We start from the raw sequence: 26,404 nt of genomic DNA, 5'->3' as shown, positions 1-26,404 counted from the left end.
GCTTCATGGACATAACCTCAGCTTCGCTTAAGTTTTTTCTTCTTTCAAAACACAAAAACATTTAAATGCACAAAAGGCCACTGGATAATATCAAATAATTTCTCTTCTCAATTTTATCTCACATCCATTTAAGATTTCAAAAATTTCTCATATTTCGGTAGTAAACCTGCAAATGTTGCAAAGTTTTGCAACACTTGTAAGATCCAAAATATCCATTAAATAACACAACACGAAAAATTGCAAACAACAGTGTCTTTACAAAACAGAAACATCACAAAGCACACATAAAGATTTCCATATAAAAGTAGCAAAAGAAGTTCATGATGTGGCAAATGGAACTGAAGGATAACAACTTCCCCACAAGCTCATTTGCACACCGAGTGATTGTACTAACACAAAATGGAATGTCTGAAGTTGTACAACAATCTTCTGATGAAATTCCGTGTCTATGAAGAAAATAGATTGAACATTTAAAATCACTAGACAGAGATCAGGCTGTATTTAAGGCCTTAAGATTCATTGCGATAAAAATTAAACAGAAAACTCAAGTCCAACAATAAACAAAACTATTCACAAACAAGTTGAATGATACCGTAAGCACTGATAAAAAATTAGTACCTTACAGTACAATAAAAATAAAGTACTAGCAACACTTCACAGTTAACTGTTACTATACGTTTCACTGGAGTCCACATATTGCACACACCAAACCCCGGACAGAGCCTGCTGTCACGTTGATTCAGTCCGTTGCATGTACTGTCAATTTCAAGCATTCGACACTGCTAGGCCACTTATAAGCATGTCGGTGTCTATTTTCAGCCATTATGAATCTTTAAAAGTTGATTTATAAACTAGTTAAGTACATGGTAGCTATTAACTAATTCAGCCTGGTAGTACCTTATACTGAACAGTAACAATATAGGAGAAAATGACACAAGATTTTAATTATTTTTCAAAAAGTGGGCGTAAGTATGTTGTACAGCAATTCATGATAATTCTTACCTGTATAATGTGTCAATAAACAATTTTAACTTTGTTCTTGATTAAGAACAAAGTCATTGTAACAGCTTATGTCACTTTACATTACTGATTTTGGTACAGATCACTGATAATACAAAGCCTTTAAATTATGACGACTTAGCCGCCATGTGCTTAACCAGACATGTTCATTTTTCACAGGTGGTATCTGGCAGATACATACAAAATGTCTATGCTTCCAAAGTAACCTCCTGTCAAAATGAAAGTATAGAGGCAAGATTTTACAACAATACAACCTTCCTTCAAATGATATAACAATTCTTGTTAACATTTCTTCATTAACTCCCACCATTGTGAGTGAAAGCATATAAATAGCACGTGGAGGTGAATTTACAATTATAGGCTATTATGAAAGCTGGTCAAATTATGCTTTTATCACAGCAATACGATCAGCATGAATATTTCAATAGTGATATTTGATGGTTAATAACAATATGATATTATGATAATGACATGTAAGGTGAATTTCAATAAGGCATTGCACATTAATATATTGAAGCCTATAGACTGACATCCCCATATTCCAAATTCCATTTATCATAAGCTGCCAGGCTGAGCGGTGACACACTTCGTCGAATTCTTTTAAGTGAGTCAGCAAAGTCTTGAAAATTAATATTACGAACACTACTGGGGTCCAAACACCGCACTTGTTCAGGATTGAGTTCTGTGAAAATAAAAAAAACAGGAGGTAAAAATTCAGAAGACAAGAATAAAAAATAAGATAATTACTTTTTAAAAGTGGATATATATATATATATAAAAGAAACTCCAAGCCTTTATAGAAATTCATGACAATGAATAGGAAAACCATACACAGTAGCTTACAGAAAAGTATAGGCATTTTCTGAAATTTACAGTAAAACCTATATTATCCAGCCCTTGATTAACCATTCTGTGGATTATCCATTGCCTAAAAAATTATCTTGATTTTTTAAAAGCAATGTACAGCTGCTCTGAAACTGAATGAGCGTACTTTTGATGTCAATAACAATAATGTTATTGGTTAAACATCCCACTAACTACTTTGACGGTTTTTGGAGATGCCCAGGATATTAAATTTTGTCTCGCAGGAGTTCTTTTACATGCCAGTAAATCTACCCTACAGACACGCGGTTGACATATTTGAGCACCTTCAGGATCAAACCTGCCAAGCTGGGGTCACAAGGCCATCGCCTCAACCGTCAGAGCCACTTAGCCCAGCTCTTGATGTCAAAACATCTTGATACAGTATTCTGTTCTGGAGTGACTGTACACCGACACTCTGACTCATGAGTCTACGATCGTAACATAACTACTGTACGTACACACACAGACTGGCAATCGGCATTGAAGACATGACTTTGTGCATTTCTTACTACATAATCTTATGTTGTGTAAAATTACTTAACTGTTACAATTAAACAATTAAACCAATTAAACAACCTTGATAAACATATAATGTTTACAATCGAGTCGGAAGATAATAAAAGTCTAAACTACTTAGACGTAACATTAACTAGAGACAATAAAAACCTGGTTTACCAAGTATTTAGAAAACCTACACACACAGATGTTGTTATTAGGAAAGACTCGAACCACCCAAGAGAACATAAGAAAGCGGCATTTTACAGCTTCATCAATAGAGCAGTAAGAATACCATTAAACAGAAATGATTTTAATAAAGAGATAAACATTATACAAGATATTGCCAAAAGAAACGGTTACCCCAAAAGCTATGTCAATAGGATAAAGGGTAAGGTCGTGAATAGACCTAACACTCTACTTGTAAATAAGGAAGAAAAAAAGAAATTCGCTACATTCACTTATATTAATAAACAATCATACAGTTTGGTTAAACTATTTAGGAAACACAATATCCATGTATCCTTTAGGACAGATGATAATAATAATAATAATTTATTGTTTAATTCGAATAGCGTAAACACCAACAGTAGGTTCAGTGAATCAGGAGTATACAAACTGTCGTGCCAAGATTGCGGAAAAAAATATGTCGGACAGTCAGGTAGAAGTGTGGTGGTACAGTATAAAGAGCATGTCAATGCACGAAAACATTCTAGATACTCTGCAATGTGTGAACACATGCATGAAAGCAACCATCATTTCACAAATATTGAACGTGATATGACTATTACATTCATTAAGCAAAGGCAAACAAATGAGTGCCCTAGAGAAATTAGAAATATACAAATTGCAAAAATTTGATAATGAGAACAGCCTAAATGAACACATTGCAGAAGACAATCAGTTGTTTAAATTGGTAACCCAATACCCTAGTAAGAGGCCAAATGATGTCAAGCGTGTAAGGGGGGAAGTATGGCTGTAGTATCAGGGGCGGTTCCTTCCACCCACTACGCAACCCAATGTAATTCCGTAACCAGTTGCCATACAACATCAGGTGCCTTCACATCTATCTAACACATGCATGTCACACGTAATATTTACATCATCACACCGGTAAGGTTTAATATTTTTACCCCGTTGTATTCTCATTTGTTCATGTTGCAGCCTTTTTGTTAATTTTTATTTCATTTCCTTTTTATAGACCATTTTAACCTATTTTCAACCTGGCTGCATAATATATCTATCAACCGAAGATAATGGCAGGACTCCAAGTTTTAACGCAACTTCATTTATTCTTGTACAAACCCAATTGAACTACGCAAGATAGTATTATAATTCCTAGGACACCGTAAATTCACATCGTTATACGACGCTGTGTCCAATATTTTAATTTAAATAGACATCATTTTACCACCCATTAATGGTGGATATCGGCAGGACTTCAAGTTTTAATGCAATTTCATTCATTCCTAACTCAACTTTTTTGAACTACGCAAGGCAACTTCAAGGACACTGTGAATTCATATCATCACAAGACGTTGTATTTAATTAGACATTACTATATTGTGTTTTTAATTTGTACTTGACAAAATGGGATTTTAATTCTATGTTTGTACTATCCAAATTTTTAAGTGTTACATTGTCATACTCATTGTTTTGAATTTTTAATGGGGGCCCCCCCCCCCCCCCTATTTTAGTCAGGTCTTATTGTATACTGAATTTTAATCCACTAGCTGAGGAAGAGAATGCATAATATTCTCGAAACATGTACTAGATGTTAAGGTGAAAGGTAAATAAATGAATAGTATTGACTAGAGAAAACTACATATTTACTGTTACTAAGTCAATACGGATCCAATCCTGACCATCATGGTCAAGATTATTAATAAAGAGAACATATTTTCGTAATACGTGCGTAAATAACGTGTCCGATAACAGTTCTAAACTCGTTAAAAATAAAGGCTGACTAAACGATCGCTTAATTTTAATGATAAATACTGCAATCAAGTAAAAATGGGATACACCTCGAGATATGGCAGAGTGCGCAATTGATTTCAGATGTTAGTTTATATTTTCTCGCGTCTGGTTAAATTACGGAAAGGTTATTATCATGTAAATTTATAGCGAAAAGGTTATCATTTCTCTACTGGCGCTTAAGTATGTTTTCATCATATGTATAGTACGGTTAAGTTAGGATAGGTGACGCTGTTTGAATAAGGAAACTGAAACGTTTGCCACAAAATGCGATCGATCATCTTTGGTACGGTAGTCTATAGTTTTCTCATTTGTGCATTTGCGAGCTCTCTCGTAAACATTCGAAGGCGATGTTGGAGTCGATTAGTAATACCCAACGACTGCTGTTCTCTAATGAAAATTCAAAATGAAAGAGGATAAGTTTTTGTAATAAATGCGGAAAATTAAATGGCCGACAGCAGTTGTCAACTCATTTAAAATATTGGCTGAAGTAAACGATCTCTTAATTTTAATGTTATATACTGAAATTAATTAAAAATTTGATACACCTCCAGATATGGCAGAGCAGGCTGATTTCAGAGGATAGTTCATATTTTCTCACTCTAGCTAAATTTTGGAAAGACTATTCAAATGCAAATTTTTAGCGAGGATAAATCGGCTCTACGTGCGTTTCAAATATGTTTTCACGACACATATAAGGTTAGGTTAGGTGATGCCATTTGAAGAAGGAAACTCTGGAGTGATACCATATTTCTCCGAATCCAAGACAATGTTTTTTCCCTCAGAATCTCATGCAAAAAAATCAAGGGTTGTCTTCCATTCACGGCCTAACAGGAATGAATACCACTGGCAACTACCGTGGTACCCACGCCGCTTCTTTTCACACACGCATGCACGCACAAAATCTGTTGACAATAAACGACCGCCTCTTTATTATACATTGCTAGCCGTGACAGCCGGTTGTACGGTGCCTGTGTGTAACGTTACTGGATCTCGGGAAATAGTGAAGAGAGAATCACATTCTATTAGCCCCTACAAAAACGTTTCTCAAATCTGCAGAATGGCATCAAAACATGCGAGCCTTCGAATTCTTAGAAAGGCCATGGCTACTCAGTGGCAGAGTTATAACAGGTCTAATGTACCTGACTCTTAGTAAAATTAAGTTTTATAGACAGCAGGAACATTTTCGTGATGGATAGTCGTAAAGATACGTGGAACAGGTATTGCCGGCAAATTTTCTAAGGGTTCTCGCCGATACTGTATTATGATGCCAATTTTAAGCTAATTGTTATTAAACACTCAGAAATGTAGAATAATTGTGCAGCCGCAAGAAAATATGTCATAGGCTAATTAAAGCCAATATTTGGCGTCAGCGTGAAGACAACGATAGCTAAAAAAAGTGTACTGAACAAAAAGTGCACTCAGTGGTCCGCAACTAAGACGCTTTAAAGAAGTCAAAAATGAAATTGTGAGGTATGTGCGTGAAAAACGCAAGGGTCGAATGGCCATACCGTGGCGCAATAAACTCGTTCGTTGACTTTCAGCGTCCGCGATTAGGCCTATACATCGCTAGCCGCTGAAGTTGGCCGAACCCAGTAAGCGAGACATGCGTGTAGCGGTAGCCGGTTATATCTGATGCTGAGTAAAAGTATCGTAACAGTTTTATAGACAGCAAGAATATTTTCCTGGCGGATCGCCGTATTGTAGAGATACATGGAATAGGTATTGCCGGCAAATTTTCAACGGGTTCTCTTCGGTATTATGATGCCAATTTTAAGTAAATGGTCATTAAACCCGTGGAATAAAGAAAAATTGTGCAGTCACAAAAAATGCGGTATAACGAAAGCCAATGTTCGGCGTCTAAAACTAGTTTTAAAATGCGTACTGTAAAACAAAGGCATTCATATGATTTTACAAAGAACTTTTTCAGCCTGATTAAAATTTGTTTGAGGAAAAAGTGGGGTTCGTCATGGATTCGGAGAATTATGGTACTGTAAGTTTTTCAGAATGAAATTAAACATACACTTTCACGTAGCATCGGATTTCGAAAAATAACAAACAAGTAAGCCGTAGTGTGAATATCATCCGTGGAAACGCACGTTTTGAACAAACTGATCGCCATTTCATACCAATTTTAATGTGTATGGGGGGTTTTCCGACAAAATCGGAGATAATACCAATCCGCTATAGAGTAAATTTTCCGCTGTCCTGAATTCTCGCTATAACGGACTTCTACTGTATTTAGGAGTAATGAAAATCGGTAGCAGATAGGGACCTCATCAATACTTTATTTCTTGCCTTTGGCAAAATTATAAAGACATGAATGTGGTATTTTAAATTAATTTGTTGATTGAACTCATCGATACGGTCCTGAAGTGGACAGCTTGCAATACGAATTCTGACTTGCCCAATGACCTGTTACAGTAGGGAGAAAAGGGGGATTTGTTTACGTGTACGGTCATGCGTTGAAATTTGGAATATTGAGCGTATGTTGTTTCTTTGTGTCCCTTTTAAGAATTTCAATCAATCAATCAATCAATACTGATCTGCATTTAGGGCAGTCGCCCAGGTGGCAGATTCCCTATCTGTTGCTTTCCTAGCCTTTTCCTAAATGATTTCAAAGAAATTGGAAATTTATTGAACATCTCCCTTGGTAAGTTATTCCAATCCCTAACTCCCCTTCCTATAAATGAATATTTGCCCCAGTTTGTCCTCTTGAATTCCAACTTTATCTTCATATTGTGATCTTTCCTACTTTTATAAACGCCATTCAAACTTATTCGTCTACTAATGTCATTCCACGCCATCTCTCCGCTGACAGCTCGGAACATACCACTTAGTCGAGCAGCTCTTCTTCTTTCTCTCAATTCTTCCCAACCCAAACATTGCAACATTTTTGTAACGCTACTCTTTTGTAGGAAATCACCCAGAACAAATCAAGCTGCTTTTCTTTGGATTTTTTCCAGTTCCTGAATCAGGTAATCCTGGTGAGGGTCCCATACACTGGAACCATACTCTAGTTGGGGTCTTACCAGAGACCTATATGCACTCTCCTTTACATCCTTACTACAACCCCTAAACACCCTCATAACCATGTGCAGAGATCTGTACCCTTTATTTACAATCCCATTTATGTGATTACCCCAATGAAGATCTTTCCTTATATTAACACCTAGATACTTACAATGATCCCCAAAAGGAACTTTCACCCCATCAACGCAGTAATTAAAACTGAGAGGACTTTTCCAATTTGTGAAACTCACAACCTGACTTTTAACCCCGTTTATCAACATACCATTGCCTGCTGTCCATCTCACAACATTTTCGAGGCCACGTTGCAGAGTTGCTCACAATCTTTTGTACTTATTTATCACTCTATAGAGAATAACATCACCCGCAAAAAGCCTTACCTCCGATTCCACTCCTTTACTCATATCATTTATATATATAAGAAAACATGAAGGTCCGATAATACTGCCTTGAGGAATTCCCCTCTTAATTATTACAGGGTCAGATAAAGCTTCACCTACTCTAATTCTCTGAGATCTATTTTCTAGAAATATAGCAACCTATTCAGTCGCTCTTTTGTCTAGTCCAATTGCACTCATTTTTGCCAGTAGTATCCCATGATCTGCCCTAACAAATGCCTTAGATGAGTCAATCGCAATACAGTCCATTTGATATCCTGAATCCATAACTGCTATATCTTGCTGAAATCCTACAAGTTGAGCTTCAGTGGAAGCCCGGACTGCCTTCTATCGAACCAGTTAATTATTTCGCAAACAAGCCTAATGTTATCAGAAAGAATTACTTTCCAAAGTTTGCATACAATGCACGTCAAACTGACTGGCCTATAATTTTCAGCTTTACGTTTATAACCCTTTCATTTATACCAAGGGGCTACTATAGCAACTCTCCATGCATTTGGTACAGATCCTCCATGCAAACAATAATCAAATAAGTATTTCAGATATGATATTAAATCCCAACCCATTGTCTTAATATATCCCCAGAAATCTGATCAATTCCAGCCGCTTTTCTAGTTTTCAACTTTTGTATCTTATTCTAAATGTTATTTTTATCACATGCAAATTTTAATACTTATTTAGCATTAGTCACCTCCTCTATCTGGACATTATCCTTGTAACCAATAATCTTTACACACTTCTGACTGAATACTTCTGCCTTTTGAAGTTCCTCACATACACACTTCCCTTGTTCACTAATGATTCCTGGAAGGTCCTTCTTGGAACCTCTTTCTGCCTTAAAATACCTAAACATACCCTTCCATCTTTCACTAAAATTTGTATGACTGCCAATTATGCTTGCCATCATGTTATACTTAGCTGCCTTCTTTGCTAGATTCAATTTCCTAGTAAGTTCCTTCAATTTCTCCTTACTTCCACAGCCATTTCTAACTCTATTTCTTTCCAGTCTGCACCTCCTTCTTAGTCTCTTTATTTCTCTATTATAATAAGGTGGGTCTTTACCATTCCTTACCACCCTTAAAGGTACAAACCTGTTTTCGCATTCCTCGACAATTTCTTTAAACCCATCCCAGAGTCTGTTTACATTTTTATTTACCGTTTTCCACCGATCATAGTTACTTTTTAGAAACTGCCTCATGCCTGCTTTATCAGCCATATGGTACTGCCTAACAGACCTACTTTTAAGACCTTCCTTTCTATCACATTTATTTTGAACTACGACAAAAACAGCTTCATGATCACTAATACCATCTATTACTTCAATTTCCCTATACAGCTCATCTGGTTTTATCAGCACGACATCCAGAATATTTTTCCCTCTGGTTGGTTCCATTCGGAATTAGGTTGTCATTCAGACATTCTTTAAAGTATATTATATCTTTGCTTACTTTTGCAAGTTTCAACTTTAGCTTCAGTTAGTTGTTCGTACTATTTCTTGCTTGGTTTACTTTACTTGGTGCACCTTTCAGTTTCAATAAACTTAGTACCGCTAGAATGGGATTCCGTGCTAAAATACAGCAGAGATAAAGTATAGAGTCTAATGGAAAAGAAACAGACAACATTGAATAAGACATTAGAAAACCTAAGAAACAATGCCCCAACAAAACAAAATAAGCCACAACTTAAAACATCCTTCAACTGTGAACATGACGTCTACAGAACAAGAATTACAAATGTTAGGGAAGGGGCCAAATCACAATTGGCACAGTATCAATAAAAGACTAGAGTTAATACAAACTTGAGCAGAAACGGAAACGGCCATACAAACCCTTCCAGTTGATACTCAAAATTATCTAATGTACCAAGCTAGGAAAAAAATTCCCCTCCATAATTAAAGGATTCTGACAATACAAAGGTAGAGAAAGAACTTCAGGGTAAAATTAGACAAAGTAACGTAGTTATAATGAAAGCCGATAGAGGTGGAACAGTTGTAATGTTAAATGAAATCGAATACATTAAGAAAACAGAAACTTTTCTCAAAAACAACAAGTTTAAGGTCATTGAGAAAGACCCCACCCTAAAAATACAAAGGAATTTGAAAGGGATACTAAAGTAAAGCCCCTTTCTCTTAAACGACCAAGAAATTCAGAAACTCATAAATCTGAACCCAGGACTTCCTAAAGGAAGGGCTATGCCTAAACTACATAAGGACGACATACCTATCAGACCTGTAATTAATTTTACGAAAAGTCCCACATATAAAACCTCTCAATTTCTTCATAATTTTTTGACTCAAAGTTACATTATTTTTACACCAAAACCTCGATAAGAACTCCAAGGAGTTTTGCAAGGTTGTTAAAGATTATAAATTAACTTCTTCTCATGTAACAAGTTCCTTTGACATTAAAGATATGTATACGAATATTCCTATAAAAGGCAGTACTAAGATTAAAAAAACAATCTATTAGCTCACAAACGTATCAGTAAACCGGAAATAGAAAACTTCATAACTATCCTGGAATTCGTATTGAACCATAATTTCTTTTCTTTTAATAATACAATATATCAACAGGACGGACTACCAATGGGAGCTCCGGTTTCCAGAATTTTAGCTAACATATACCTTGATCACCTGGAACACACTCAGATAGTAGGCCACATTAAAGGACTAGATCTCTGGCTGCGCTATGTTGACGATACCTGTGCCATAATAAATAAAGAAATTAATGATAGTCAAAGTATTTTAAATACCGTATTTACTCGCGTATTAGACCCCGTTTTTTCCCCGCTTTTACAGCCAAAAATAGTTAAAGGGGGGTCCAATATGCGATAACCTCAAAATTTTGTGCAGTGAACACATGACTTCTAGGCTATAAAGAGCTATAAATTGTACGCGTAAACATTCTATACTATTATTTAACAAACTTAGAATGTATTTAAGTTATACCGGTACTGGCTATTTTCGTCAGAAGGCAGTATTTCTAAACGTAAAAAGACAATAAAGGGTGAACACGACTTTTAGGCCTACGGTACATATAAAAGTCCGTTTTAATTACTCATATCACGTCACTCGTTACATCTCATTAATTCCTTTGGTGAGGCTGACGTCAGGAAGGGCATACGGCCGTAAAAACTCGCTACGAAGATTCGTCTCACTTAATACTCAACCCCGTAGAAAAAACTGATAAGGGTATCGTGTTATCATATAATTAAATACTGATACAAAAGAACTCAATGGCCAGTCATTTGTCTCTGTCAGTTCAGCAGTAGGCCTATCGCACAGTAAACCTGATCGCTGCTTTCATTTGAATATTATCACCTTGTGCCGTCAACTTCCCTGCCCTGATACCTGCGTGTCGGCATTTCAAGTGACATCATCTTCACTGCCATCTCGTCAGTCGCGTCAGCCATGCTTCATTCTTTTTGAGCCATGCACTGCAATCGAGAGCATATGAGGTCCCGTCTTTTTGAACCTTTTAAAAATAATTTCGTTCCCGACTATAGAGTCTAAACAGTGTAAATCTATTCCCAAATGGTTTCTGGAGATGGTCTCTGATATTCCCAGTTGGTGTACATGTAGCAGAAACCACTTCTTCCGAATAAAGGCCTGCCAAACCATCAGCTGATAACTAGTGTATGTTACGAGTTGTATTTCCGATTGTAATACATAGTAACTGGAAACATTCTTTTGGTAACTGCGGCTGTTGAAACACAGACCCTTATTTTTAAGCACATTTCATGCTTGTTCTCTACATTTATCACATCAGGATTTACGTAAACAGCTGTCCACGAGATAAGACAGACCACAATGTTTAGGTTAGGTAAATTATCGCCCTGATAGTGCCAAAAGTTTCTCGATGGAAAGAATAAATATAAATAACAGTAAAATATATGCCTACCGCATTTATGGATATCTACAGGTGTGGCGATAATGCGTTTTATTATCATAATGTTTAATTTTGTACATTTGTTGTCTCTTTTTTTTATTAACTAATACCGGTATCCTAGTATGTTTGTTTGGCGTCTCCGAAAATCGTTTGAAGTAGGCCTACGTGGGAGCATAAAATAATAATAATATTAATTATTATTATTATTCGTTAGGTGTGTTGGCGAGTAAAACAATCGTTTTAATTGGGTAGCTTTTATCACATTTTAAACTTACTTCTCTCCAAATATAGGTATACCTATACTGACCCGAGTTACGAGATATTAAACGACCACTTTGTTAATGGTCTCGCCTGGTGCATAAATAGCAACAACCGCAAATATTTCTCAACTAAAGTAAACTCGTTTTCTCATTCCGAGGTGGTACAGCTCTTTTTAGACACACCCCCAGTGGAGGGGAGTTACATGTACCGCTTTTACTGCATATCAACCTGCCTGCCATTCGTAAATGTCTGGCAGTACAATACCGGGTATCGAAGTCAGACTCCCGAGAACAGCAACTAATTGTGCTAACCATTACGCTGGCGGATTATTATTAAGTACAAAACACAGACATATAGCATGACTGATGCATGCTTGCAATGTGCGGGTCGGACACGAAGCTAGGCCTATTTACCTACAGTATTTGTGCGACATCATCAGAGCTGCAGTAGACCTACGCTACGGAGGCGGACATTTCTCAACTACGAAACACAGATGTAGGTACCCCATGGATTCGACACATTTTCATTGCGTAGGTCGTACGGACGAAACTATTCATAAATTTGTGCAATGTCATCAGAGCTGCAATAAAACTTGTACCCGCTTCGAAGCGGAATCATTGTTCTTCTCTGACAAATTACGTTGGGGGGTCTTATATGCGAGATTTTTTTTCATTTTCTTCGTCGCGAAAAGCCAAGGGGGTGGTCTAATACACGAGTAAATACGGTACCTTAAATAATTTGGACCCAAAGATTAAATTCACAGCAGAATTTACGCTCAATTTTCTAGATATTCGAACAATTCGGAAAAACAACCAGTTTCAGTTTCAAAATACATAGAAAACCCACTTTTACACCAACCACAATAAAAAGCGATTCTTTACATCCCATTTCACAAAAGAAATCTGCTTTGGCCTTTGAAATTCTGTTAACAGAGACAGACAGACTTACATTCGCCAACAAGCCTTATATAACGGTTTCAGTTTGAAATTCATCAACAAAATCATTACTAAGTGTAAATATCAACATGAAATTAAACTAAAGCAGCAATCAGAGAAAGTAAAGAGGTACGTCAAATTCACCTTTAATAACCTGAGGATTTATGAAATCACAAATTTGTTCAAGAAACACACCAAAGTAGCTTTCTCAACTAACAACAAAACGAAACATAGATTTGTCAATCACAACAAAGTCAATAAACTAAAGGATGCTGAATTCCAGGAATCAGGCATTTATAGGCTGACATGTACTCAGTGCAGAAACACATATGTGGGACAATCAGGAAGGAGCTTTATAATTAGATATCAGGAGCACGTTAATGCAGAGAAGTACAGGAGATTCTCTGCTATGGGAGCTCATATGAAAGAGGCAAGCCACAAATTCACTAACATCAGACTGGATCTCCAAATCATCAATACGATCAATAAAGGAAATCTTATGAATAGCCTAGAAAACATCCACATTATTCTTGATAAATTAGAGTACAAAGAACAGAATTTAAACTAAATGAGCACAAAAAACCTCTTATATGAGCATATCAGTAAATACATGGAATGGACAAACAAACAAGACGAACAAGGGAAATGATCAAATACGATGTCCTGGAAGCACAGCTAGTACTCCCTCCCCCCTCACGAGACATATTAGATGACACAACCCTGCTTCCCTCTTCTCCGGCGAATTGTACAAACAAACAAGCCATGTCACATCGCTATTACACTAGGTCGTGTACACAGACACATCCCCAAGGCAGCGGAGAATAGACACCATTCCAGAAAAGGTGAGTTAAGACAATACAACTTTTCGTTACTTCCTTCTCCCCGCGATCTAATTAAATTTGGAAGATTTTTGTTTAATGACACATTTTAACATTTGACGATCTTCTGCTGGTTGCAGATCATGAGGCAAGCTGCCCTAATCAGAAGACCGCCATTTTTACGCAATATAACAGAGAAGTTACCATAGGACTATTGCAAGTCAAACAGTTCAACACAACCTTTTACCATAATCTAAGGAGCAACATTTAAGGAAGATACTCAACACAACATACAATCAACAAACAGCTGAAGACTGTTTACACATTGACTTTATTCAAGCCACCTACTATTTTTACAAAAAGTGCCTCACCATAGACGCTTTTAAGATATTTTTAAATATGTTTATTAGAAAATAAGTTTTTTAACATAACTGTAGATGCGAATTGTAATTTAAGTATCTTTTTCACGTATCACCTTACCCCCCACCAACCCCCACTTTCATTTCCAGCACCTACAGCAATAGTTTTTAGGATTCCATGGGAACAGAGATTAAGGTTTTAATGTGCTTACTATCCAAATGTTTTCATATAAGCTATTTAGATACAGCTGAAGATGACCACTAAGTGGTCAAAACATGTCCTGTGTTTGCTAATGTCTTTATAATTTTGCCCAAGGCAAGAAAAAGTATCGATTAGGTGGTATTTTAAATTAATTTGTTGACTGAACTCATCAATACGGTCATGAAGTGGACTGCTTGCATTTACTCACTAATATATAAAAATACATTATAAGATGAAGCAACATAACCATCACCTCTACAATGGACAGAAGCAGGGTCCACAACACACCCCTACTCCCCCTGCCCTCTCCACAGAACAGAGTTCAACGCCCACAGAAATTCTCAGCTCACCCCTCACAACCAAAGTCCAGAAGAAGTTGTTGAAGACTACGGGCTACACATGAGCAGCTTAGATAAGTATAGAAACATTTCCGTAAGTTAATAAGGTGACTGTTGAATACTTCTACAATCATTAATTGTTATTACTAGTTTATAATATCACCAACACTCAATCACAGACAAGTTTATGCAACATAAACAATATTGTACATATATACGCATGATTTAAAGAGATTTGATAGAATCTGAGGATGTTCTTGTAGAAGGAAACATGTCATTCTTTGTTTAATACTGTGTATTGTTTTTACAGGTATATTACAGTGTTATAATTATGGTTTTCGATAGACTGAAAAGCCTGAAAGTTACAACATTTGTCTCTGAATGTTTCTGTTTTTTTTTTTACCCTACTTGTTTAATGTCGCCCAAACACATCAAATGTTTTCAGCAACAGAGGGATGGGAAAGGGCTAGGATTGGGAAGGTAGCGGCTGTGGCCTTAATCAAGGTACAGCCCCAGCATTTGCCTAGTGTGAAAATGGGAAACCTCAGAAAACCATCTTTAGGGCTGCCGACGGTGAAATGCAAATCCACTATCTGTTGAATGCAAACTCACAGCTGCACGACCCTAACCGCACGGCCAACTCGCTTGATTGTTTCACTGGCGATAGTGTTAACAGATTATCAGGGAAGAAGACTGAACTGAAGATAACCAGAGCATTTCCTTAATTGAAGCCATGGTTACTACCCTTGCAATCTTAACACTTTCTCTTCCCAGAACTGCTGAGAATTTGTCTAGTTTAGTGCAATATTTAACCATTAGGGGGAAAAAATCTTAAATGATATTAAGAAAGTGCTGTTATCTCAACACTGACAACTCACAGATATTGAACTGAATTCAACAATCAGACGATAGGTTTTTTTATTTTTTATTCTATATATACCTCTAATTGGTCCTAGAGCAGCATCCTTAGCTAAGCTAGTTAAGTCACTTCCAGAGTAGCCCTCAGTCAGTGTAGCAAGTTGCTCCAATTCCTCTTTACACAGTGGGTTGTTATGACGACTCAGCAATCGCCGTAAAAGAAGAACTCTAGTTGGATGATCTGGCAGTGACACATAGATACGCTTTGAAAACCGCCTGAAAAACAACAACAAATAGAGATAACACCATTAGTGTGTACAAGTCAAAATGTCATCAAATAACAAAACAATGTTGTGTGTTTCAAACAACTGTACTATTCTTCACAAATTTTGAAAGACAGCTTTGTATCATGCACACAGTAATAACAGCAACGATTTATACCTCCAATGTATTAACATAAGACCTCTCCAATTCTTTTTTCAGCATGACTATGACAAGCTATGGATTAGATCTTGTAACATGTTAAAGACCACTGCTGATGAAAGAACCTCACAGACTATCTCCAGGAAATTTGAAGGACAGATTTAGAACTAGGAAACAGTTAACGCAACATTTCACTGGAATATGGAGCATGAGGACCAAGACTCCATTATTACATAATCGTATAAATATACGATTATAAAATATACTGAAAAAACTGTTAATCAGAATATAACAAAAAGAAAAAACACCTCAGGGCTAGATGCACAAGAAGAAGATGATGCAAGTGCGATAACAGGTATAACTTGAAAACAATGTTCTCTCACCCATGGATAACTAATGCAGATAATCAAGCTCAAATTATTATGGTTATTATTATTATTTTACAATTGTGATTATTATTTTACAATTATTATTATTATTACTACTTGTATGTATGGCTACAAAGTGATGAACATCCATTTAGTATTAGATTTATTATTATTATTATTATTATTATTATTATTATTTACGTAGTAGAATGATCTTATTGTGTGTGAGTATGTCATGAAAGTATTAGTATTACTATTATTTACGTAGTCGAATGACCGTATTGTGTGTGAGGTTACGGAACTTAAAAGTACACTAGGTAAGCTGACTCACACTAACATTTTTGTAGTGAACGTGCCCCACAGGCATGATTTGATTAGAGACTCGTGTGTGAACACTGAAGTGGACAAAGTTAATACAGATATGGTTAAAATTTGTAAACATTTTCGTAATACACAGGTAATTGATAGCAGCAGTTTCGAGAGACACTGTTACACAAAGCATGGCCTTCATCTAAACAATTCAGGTAAACGAAAGATAGCAAATATTGTTCTAAATTTTATTAATCATAAGATATGTACTGTAAAAAAGGCAACTCCCTTGAGTTATAATACTGACCAGGAAAACTAGTAGAAAGAGCCAGCTGTACTTCAAGCTGGCTCAGCCAACTAGTAAATGAAACTCAGGAAAGTACGGAATTTCAAGTTACCCAATTGCAACAGTCAATTTTTTAGGGAGGAAGGGGGTCTGAGATTGCTCTTGGTCAACTGTCAGAGTGTAGTAAATAAACAATTAAAATTCGGTACATTGATGGAATCTTATGAGACTGATGTGGTGATAGGAGTGGAATCGTGGTTGAGAGAAGGGGTGGGTAATAGAGAAGTATTTCCAGAAGGGTACACAGTCTATCGTAGAGACCGAGGAGATAAAAAGGGACGGGGGCTGTTTATTCTGGTGAAGGAAACATATTGTTCACATGAATGGTTTACCGATGAAAGGGATGAAATATTAGGGATAAAATTAATTTGTGATAATATGAAGGAGGTGGGAATTATAGGAACATACAGGCCAGGAAGAGAGGAAAGAGATATGGAAATATTTGAGAAAATAATAGATTATACTCATAAAAACAATAATAATGATGTGGTAATAATTGGGGGAGATCTAAACTTGCCTGAGGTTGAATGGAATGGAGCTGCAAGTGAAGCCCACGAATAGAAACTGGCAAATAAGTTAATTTGGGAGGGAGGATTTACACAAGTAGTACAAGAACCAACTCGTCTCAATAACTTACTAGATGTATTCTTGGTTAAACCACGGGATATTGTTGATAAAACTGAGGTAATTGAAGGAATAGGTGACCATAAGGCTGTAATAATGGATGTAGGACTGGTACCAAAAAGGCTTAATAAGAGGGTCACACACGACAAGAAATTGTACAGAAAAACTAAAGTTGATGAATTTGGGACTTACCTTAAATCACAATTCAGTTGTTGGATAAGTGAAGGGAGTAATGTGGATACACTTTGGGCTAAATTCAAAGGAATTGTTTGGGAAGGAGAGAAGAGATTTGTACCTGTTAAGAAGGGTAAAATGACCTCAGACCCTGTTTATTATACAAGGGAAATAAGAAAATTAAAAAGAAAATGTAGAATAGTAAACAGGAAAATCAAAGAAGGTAGGGAGAGTAGAGAAAGTAGAAAACAGCTAATGAGGGAACTGAATAGAGTAAAAAAGGAAGCAAAAGAGAATTATATGAATGGCATTCTTCAAGAGCGTAATGACCACAAAGGGAAATGGAAAAGGCTGTATTCATATATCAGGAATCAGAAAGGAAATGGAATCCAAATACCTATAATGGTGGGAGAAGGGGGTGAACACTATTTAACAGATACTGAGAAAGCAAACCTCTTTAGTAGGGAATTTAGAGATTCAGTAGATGATTGTCAGGAGTTGGACACCGAAACAGAAGTTACAGAGGGACAGACACAGAGGGAAACAAGAAGCTTCTCGTTCACAAATGAAGATATTTTCAGAGAAATCCAACTGCTTCAGCAAGGAAAAGCAGCAGGAAGTGATCAAATTACTGGGGAGGTGATAAAGACAATGGGGTGGTACATAGTGCCTTATTTAAAATTTCTCTTTGACTATGTCATAAATAATAGTGTAATACCAAAGGAATGGAAGGAATCTATAATAATACCAATTTATAAAGGAAAGGGTGATAAATGGAAACCAGAGAACTACAGACCAATCAGCCTGACCAATATAGTTTGTAAAATACTGGAGAGTTTAATATCAGAGTACATCAGAGGGATATGTGATGATAAAAATTGGTTCATGAGGAGCCAGTATGGATTTAGAAAGAAATTTTCTTGTGAGGCACAACTAGTGGGATTTCAGCAGGACATATCAGATCAATTGGATTCAGGAGGCCAGTTAGATTGCATAGCCATACATCTTTCCAAAGCCTTTGATAGAGTGGAACATGGAATATTATTAAAGAAATTGGAGGGAATAGGATTGGACGTAAGGGTTACACGTTGGGTAAAAACATTTCTAAATTCAAGGGTTCAGAAAGTCAAAGTAGGAATTAACGTATTGCAGAAAGAGAAAGTTTGGAAGGGAATTGCACAGGGTAGTATAATGGGTCCGTTACTTTTCTTAATATACGTAAATGATTTAGGGAACAATATAACATCAAAAATAAGATTGTATGCAGATGACATAATTGTTTACAGGGAAATAAATACCATTGAGGATTGTTCAGAATTACAAAGGGACCTTGAGAGTATCCAACAATGGGTTAAAGAGAATAACATGAAAGTTAATGGAGGCAAATCAACTGTTACAACATTTACAAACAGGAGTTTTAAAACTGAATTTGAATATACTTTGGACGGGGTAGTTATCCCAAAAGATGGCAAGTGCAAATACTTAGGTGTAAGATTTGAAAGCAATTTGCATTGGAAGGGTCATGTGGATGACATTGTTGGGAAAGCATACAGATCGTTACATGTCATAATGAGGCTACTTAAAGGATGCAACAAAGAATTAAAAGAGAAAAGTTACTTAAGTATGGTTCGTCCATTATTGGAATATGCAAACAGTGTTTGGGATCCTCACCAAGAATACCTAATAAAAGAAATAGATAGTGTGCAGAGGAAAGCAGCACGATTTGTAACAGGGGATTTCAGGAGAAAGAGTAGTGAATCAGAAATGTTAAAGAAACTAGGGTGGGAAACTTTAAGTAAGAGAAGGGAGAAAACTAGACTTATAGGTTTATATAGAGCCTATACAGGAGAAGCAGCATGGGGAGATATCCGTGAGAGGCTTCAGTTGGAAAATAATTATATCGGCAGGACTGACCACAAATATAAAATTAGAAGGAATTTTAGCAGAAGCGATTGGGGTAAATTTTCATTCATTGGGAAGGGTGTGAAGGAGTGGAACAGTTTACCAGGGGTAGTGTTTGATCCTTTTCCAAAATCTGTACAGATATTCAAAAAGAGAATAAACAGCAACAGAGAAAATAAATGAAGTGTTAGAGGGCATTCGACCAGTGCAGGTTATTGTAAATTAAAAATGTGTGTAAATAAATTAATTCCATCCCCTGGTCTAAGGAGTTTGGACAGCCAAAGTAGGGGACTGCCTGTAGGGGTGAAGTACAGTGGGGACTTCGAGGGTCCTGGGACCGCTACGGTAGCTGTGAAGGCCCTTCAGGAACTCTGAAAAGTGGTGGTAAAAAGGGCTCTGGTTAAGACGCAGTAGGTCGTTATGCTACTTAGGTTCCAGAATGGGTAAAGAAAAGAAAAAGTAAATAAATGCAATGTAAATTTTAATCTTATACCAGTTGTACAGTATCATTTGAAGTAATTCCACATACTGTATATCAGATGACTATATTTGTATGTAGTACAGGAGATATTATAAGTAGAATTTTGTAAACAATGTAAATTTATTAAGGATGAGCTGTGTGTTTAATAGAAAAAATCATTAGCGTAAATTATATAATATTGTATTATAGGAAAATTTAATTCTCTTGTTAATTTAATATTTAGTGCTTGACAATAATGTATTTTAGTGTACCATTTGCCACCGAGGTAAACACCTCATTTGCAAATAAAGAGATTTTGATTTGATTTGATTTGATTTGACGTCATGAAACGTGTTGTACGTAGACATTTATATCAGTTCCGTTAATGTAAATACCTGTAAATTAATATTATAATTTATTCTTCCCTGTATATACAAACTGTAATCCATAATTGTGAAACACATTGTAACTTCCAGAATGGTAATAGGCACGAGAACAGTGGAGAATATTCTATACATTACAACCTATGTATTGACACTCCAGAATTTTCACAAAGATATATTTTGTAATGTAACTTTCTAGAAGCCTGGCCAGGCACATATATAAGGAGACGATCTTGACGAAAAAAGTTAGTTGTTGTTTTGGAAGATATTGGTTGACAAGTTATGGTGTAGCAAGAATATACTTGTGACATGTTAGCTGACATGCAGAGGTAGGTAGTCGGTAGTAATCCGTTTTCAACTATGTTTCAAAGTTGTAATCTGCATGTGCAGCGATTGGTAGTTGTTTACAATAATGGCGGCTTTGTTGATATTCTCAAAGTGAAGTGTTTTGTTGTGATACTGTCATTAAGGTTATATGTGTGTTAATTTGTGAATATATGTGAATAAAAATATTGTACCAACTCACAGCATCTCATGTGCGTCTGTATGGCTACGTAAAAGATAACAACTCATCATTTATTTTATGCAGCAGTATATGAATGGCTTAGAACACTGTCCAACTTCACTGCCACTGACAAATCAGTCCCTAGTAAGCTTGACCTTAACACATCAACTATAAGAAACAGAAAGGAACAGATACAGTAAAACCTTGATGCATCATTTTTCAAGGGGGAGGTGGGGAAAATTACGACGGATGTGGGAAAACGATAAATGTGGGTAATAAAAATTTGGGGGAAACTAAATAATAAAATACGGTTCTGTATTTGGACATTTTTCTCTATGGAAACCTCATGGGGGCATCAAAATCTTGCAACCACAATATACGCGATGGAAATATCAAGCATGATTTTTACACCATTTCTTTCCACTTTTCTTTATGTCTTTTAATAATTGAAAACTGTTACGGTTAGTTCTCTTATTGCAAGTTAATGTTCTAAGAGGATGTTATGACTATAACCTGCACTTTAAGCAAAATATGGACAGTTTCAAAGAATGTGTAATTTTTCGATAATTAAAATTGAAAAAGGAAGCCTGTAGACTTTATTTCTTCTTTTTCCCCATACAGTGGAACCTCGATTCTCCATTTTTCAAGGGACCATGAAAATAAAACGTACAACACGGGAAAACGGAAAATCCGGGAATGAATGAAAACCACACCAATTTGGCTAAACATCACAAAAATGAAATATGTATAATTATAATCTTACAAAAACTCCTAAACCAACCCAAACTACAGCCCCAATGGGACTTTGCCTGCCAAGCGACCGCTGCTCAGCCCGAAGGCCTGCAGATTACGAGGTGACGCATGGTCAGTGTGACAAATCCTCTTGGCCGATATTCCTGGCTCTCTAGATCGGGGTCGCCATCTCGGCATTAGATAGCTCCTCAGTTAAAGGTAATCACGTAGGCTGAGTGGACCTGGAACCAGCCCTTATATCTGGATGAGAGGCAGGCATGTTAGACCGCGAAACCTCATTAATTACCGGTACGCGAGTTCAAAATCTCGATGCTTTATATTCAATTTTACAGGGGAATCTTCATCAGTTTCCTGTGAAAACTTTTTTCAGTTAGCAACTTTGATTAACCAAACTCTTCGAAAAATCTAATAACACCAAGCCGAACGACAGTCGACCACAAGTAGTTTTTAATTCTCTCATCTAACAAAATAAAGCACATTAGATACAAAAGTGCCCAACATGATGGCGAAATCCCTTCTTTTCTTAATCTTCCATTGTAATTTGGTCTCCGGTATACTGTTCATAGTCAGTTTCTGGAAATCTCGTACCGCGTAAATTAGGCCTAGAGCGACTTTTAAAGGTTATGTTGAACTTGAAAACATGGTTTCGAATGTATCGATTCTCAAAAGTTCTTGAATGCATTATACTCAATTCTGCCCATCACTAATCCAATCAAATTGGAAAGAGAAAGAAAATATCATCAAAACTTCAGAAATTACGGTTATTCGTGACCTTGAGGTCATCTGGAGAGCGCGCTCGCTGCACATGTCAGTAAGAGTTGGAAATGATACAAACAATTTAAATGTAACGTGCACAAATGAAACGACTGCGATTTTTTGCATTTTAGCACGAAAACGTAAAATTCACAGTCTTACATTAGGACGAAAACAGTAATAGGTAATCCCAAGACCTACCACGGCTTTCTTTTTTAATGTAAGGTGCAACATCTGTTCTGGTCTCGCTAACATAATCGCGTACGATAATATTAAAATACTAAATTTGTGTTGAGAAGGAGCAGTTTCTATTCCTGTCTGAAAGCCCAGTTACGCTACAGTGCCCTAGGAAAGTGCCGAAAACCTGTTCAGCAGGACGATCAAAAAAAAAAGAAGTAAAAATATAAACATCTAATCCTGGACATAGTTTGGACGTTTTATAAGTGCGAAGCATTTGACGAAACTAGTTCTGCCTTCAAGCAGAGCTGTCGAAATCCATCATATCTCCTTACAATTGTTGTGGCAACTCTCTGATTTATGATTTCCGAGATTCTCTAAACAATACCACCCGAATGTGATGCTAAGATGGTCCCTTATGCAACTTCACCGCCGATCGCTTTTCCAGTACAGTAGGCTACTTGCTCTACTTATCGCAATGACGGGGCGTCAACGCCAAGATCCATAAGTATGCCATACCCGTCCTTTTGTGAGATACAGTTTATTAAAAATCGATTGATCAAGGATTTGGTGGGACTGAAATTTTTGGACGGATGTTCCGGGAAATCGTTTCTTCAAGGAACGGATAATGCAGGATTTTTACATGATTTAATTACGATGCTCGCGGGACCACGTAATTTGAACGCATATTCTGGGAAAGAGTATTTTCCGGGTACGGATAATCGAGGTTCCACTGTACTTGTTTAACTTCAGATTAAAATGTCCGAAGGCTTTCGTTGACTGAAGGATGGTAAGGGGCTAGGATTAGAAAGGTATCGGCTGTAGCTTTAATTACGGTACAGCTCAAGCATTTGCCTGGTGTGAAAATGGGAGAACACGCAAAACCAATTCAGGGCTGCCGACAATGGGAATTAAACCCACTATATCCGAATGCAAGCTCACAGATGTGCGACTTTCAACACACGGCCCACTCGCTCAGTGTTCTGTTCCTCATGATCACTGATATCATGGAAGTACAAGAATTTCACCTTCGCTAAGGCGGCATGGGCTTCGGCGAAACGCGGGAAGACTTGGGGCTTATGACCGCCATCTTCCCATTCGTCACTCCTTTCCTCCATGCCTACATCACATTGCTCTTCAATTGTTTCAACTGCACATTGGCTACATCAGAACCGATCAGCACAGTCTTCAAAATCAACGGGGACAGTGTCACTTTCACCCCTTGATTGTACCAAGCCTTCATTAAAGGCATCATCGTCATCACTATCTGCACCATTAGCACACGGATTTTCAGCAGAGTCTATTCCTGCTGCACATAGCTGACAGCTGAAATCACCTTTATAGAAACAGTTTACGACAGTTGATTGGGACACCTGCCGCCAAGATGCTACTGTGAAATGGATCGCTCATAGAGAATCTATTTTCTTGCTCGCTTCTTTCCCGGTATCCAACAAGCTCACAACAGTTTGTGACAGGCACTTACGGTACAGTTGCTAGAAACATTTTATTACCCCAAGATCAAGAGGCTGCAACATGCTGGTAAAATTTGAGACAAAGAGAACAATTTTCACATTACGAAGAAATGATGAGTCCTGAGGATGAGCAGCATAATTATCCACAAAGAGAACTACATTTCTTCCTTGTGCACCCACACAGGCATCAAAAGACCTAAAGAATTGTGAAAAATTTTCAGTGGCATCCAGGATTTCTTGTTTGCATGATATTTCATGGGTTTGTCGTGTTCTTAAATCAACATGGTTTTAATAACTATCCCACTATGACTGGCACTCTTTTATCTTTGCTGTCGCTATTCACACACAACTGAACGGTTAGTCATTCTTTTGAAATTTTCCCTCCATGGCAACTCACCCTTCAGCGCCAGTGTTCTGCCCAGGACGACACTGTAAAAAATGTCTGGTCTTGTCCGCTTTGTATGTCGCCCGGCTCGTACCCGTCCAGTAGGGATGAGTCTCTCGAACCACAGGTCCTTACCTTCCGTGTCTAGGGAAGCACTCCATCTGGAAATCATCTTGAAGACTAGTCCACGTTGCACTTTAAACAGAGCGATCCATCTATTTGATGCAGCAAAATTATCAATATTCAATCTTTTAGCTGTTTTCCTGGCTTTCTCTCATAATACAGCTCCATCTACAGGGACACTGGAAGGACTTGCTTGCTGGTACCAAGTGAAAAGAACATTCTCCAGCTCAGCGAATGTAGATTCTCTTCTGGTTTTTCTTTTCTAAATGAACTGCCACATTTATCAATTTGCTCTTATCTCATTCTTCTCGGTAAATATTGAGTTTAGGTTGAAGACACTAAGCCAAGTCGTTTAGCGATTTTTTTTTTAAAAGATTCATCTTCTTCTATAATTTTCAACTGTTCTTCAAGAGTTCTTACTTTTTTTATGAGACGTGTCAGGTCATACTGTATCTACCCCTGTAATTATCCCCCCCTCCCGTGTAATTCCCCCCTAATTTTTAGAACAAAAATTTGACAAAAAAAATTGCATATTCCTCCCCCCCCCCTCTTTGTTCCATCTACGGTTTCCACCAGCTGCGAACCACGGACTTACCTAGTCTTTGTGATTCATGCCGATGTATGGAAATCGGGAACTAGTTTTGAAATACCAGTTCATGTTTCCCATGATAGGAGAGGAGGAAGTGACTGATTACGATTACTCAACATTCCAGCGCTCGGGGACAGAACACACCTGTGACTGCTAGTCATAACTCGCCCTTGTTATGCTTACAGTAATTGCTTTAAACGGTGTTCTTACATGTTAATTGTTGTGCAAAGTGTTTGTTAGTGATGTGATGGGAAAGAAAAACGGTAGTTACGATGCACAATTTACATTGTATGCATTAGAATTTGCTGAAAATAACAGCAATCGTGCTGCATCTTGTGAATTTTCTGCAGCACTATCACGTGCATTACTGGTGGAAGCAGAAAGAATTACAGTGTACCAAGAAGAAAACTACCATTTCGGGGACCAAAAACCAGGAAGCATCCAGAAATTGAAAAGAAAATTGCTTCTTATGTAAATCAATTGAAAAATGAACGCTTTTCAGTTTTCCACGAGATACTCCCGTTAAAGGCTGTAGAAATAGCAAAAGCCTTGAAAAATCCTGATTTTAACCCTTTAATGCCAAAATTATTTTTTTCGTCTGTTTTCTTTGAAATTCGTCTAAATCACTTCAGGTCCATAGTATAACATAACTACAAAATATTAAGCTCATACTTTTCACGCTTTCGTCATTAGGTGGCGTGTTCATATGATCACGCAAGGTGGATGTGTTAGCATTTCAGTCTGTATAGCATTTCTTTAGTATTTATAGATTTTATGTATTGATATTGATAAATTATGAACAAAAGAGATTAAAATAAACTAAATATGATAATTTATGAAGAATATACATTAATTACAATATGTACATACATAAATAAAGCAATAAAAGTCTCAAGATATTCGTAATATATTATATTCAAGTTATCTAATTCACAGAAATTACCGAATAGGAACAAATATAAGAACTGTATGCTTCAAACTGTACAAAATAGGACAGCATGGACCACAGAGTCCAACACTACATTTTATGCACTCGGTGCGAACAGTACTGGAGCATTCCTTTCCAGCACAGCATCATCGATTGCAGGGCGCTACGAGGGGCTCAATCTCGTCAAGTCGTACATCGTCAGTGACACTACTCTGCTGGATACTGTATCTTGAGGTGATGGGGCGGCCTCTTCCTACTGGCTTTATTTTGAACTTATGTAGATATGTTTGC

General features: G+C 37.0%; 1 protein-coding gene across 2 annotated transcripts in view; it reads right to left on the bottom strand.

Moving 5' to 3' along the window:
- Positions 1-235: 235 nt before the first annotated feature.
- spas (spastin) overlaps positions 236-26,404 on the bottom strand; it is a 306,239-nt gene continuing 280,070 nt past the window's right edge. For both annotated transcript variants that reach the window (XM_067140818.2, XM_067140819.2), the window contains 2 exons: positions 15,522-15,715; positions 236-1,702 (listed from right to left, as the gene is read on the bottom strand). In XM_067140818.2, coding sequence (XP_066996919.2) covers positions 1,539-1,702; positions 15,522-15,715 — 358 coding nt within the window. In that variant the 3' untranslated portion in view covers positions 236-1,538. The remainder of the gene's footprint in view (positions 1,703-15,521; positions 15,716-26,404) is intronic.

The sequence above is a fragment of the Anabrus simplex genome, chromosome 2, assembly GCF_040414725.1.
Source record: "Anabrus simplex isolate iqAnaSimp1 chromosome 2, ASM4041472v1, whole genome shotgun sequence".
In the NCBI taxonomy this organism is placed as follows: domain Eukaryota; kingdom Metazoa; phylum Arthropoda; class Insecta; order Orthoptera; family Tettigoniidae; genus Anabrus; species Anabrus simplex.
This window is presented reverse-complemented; position numbering and strand designations above follow the sequence as displayed.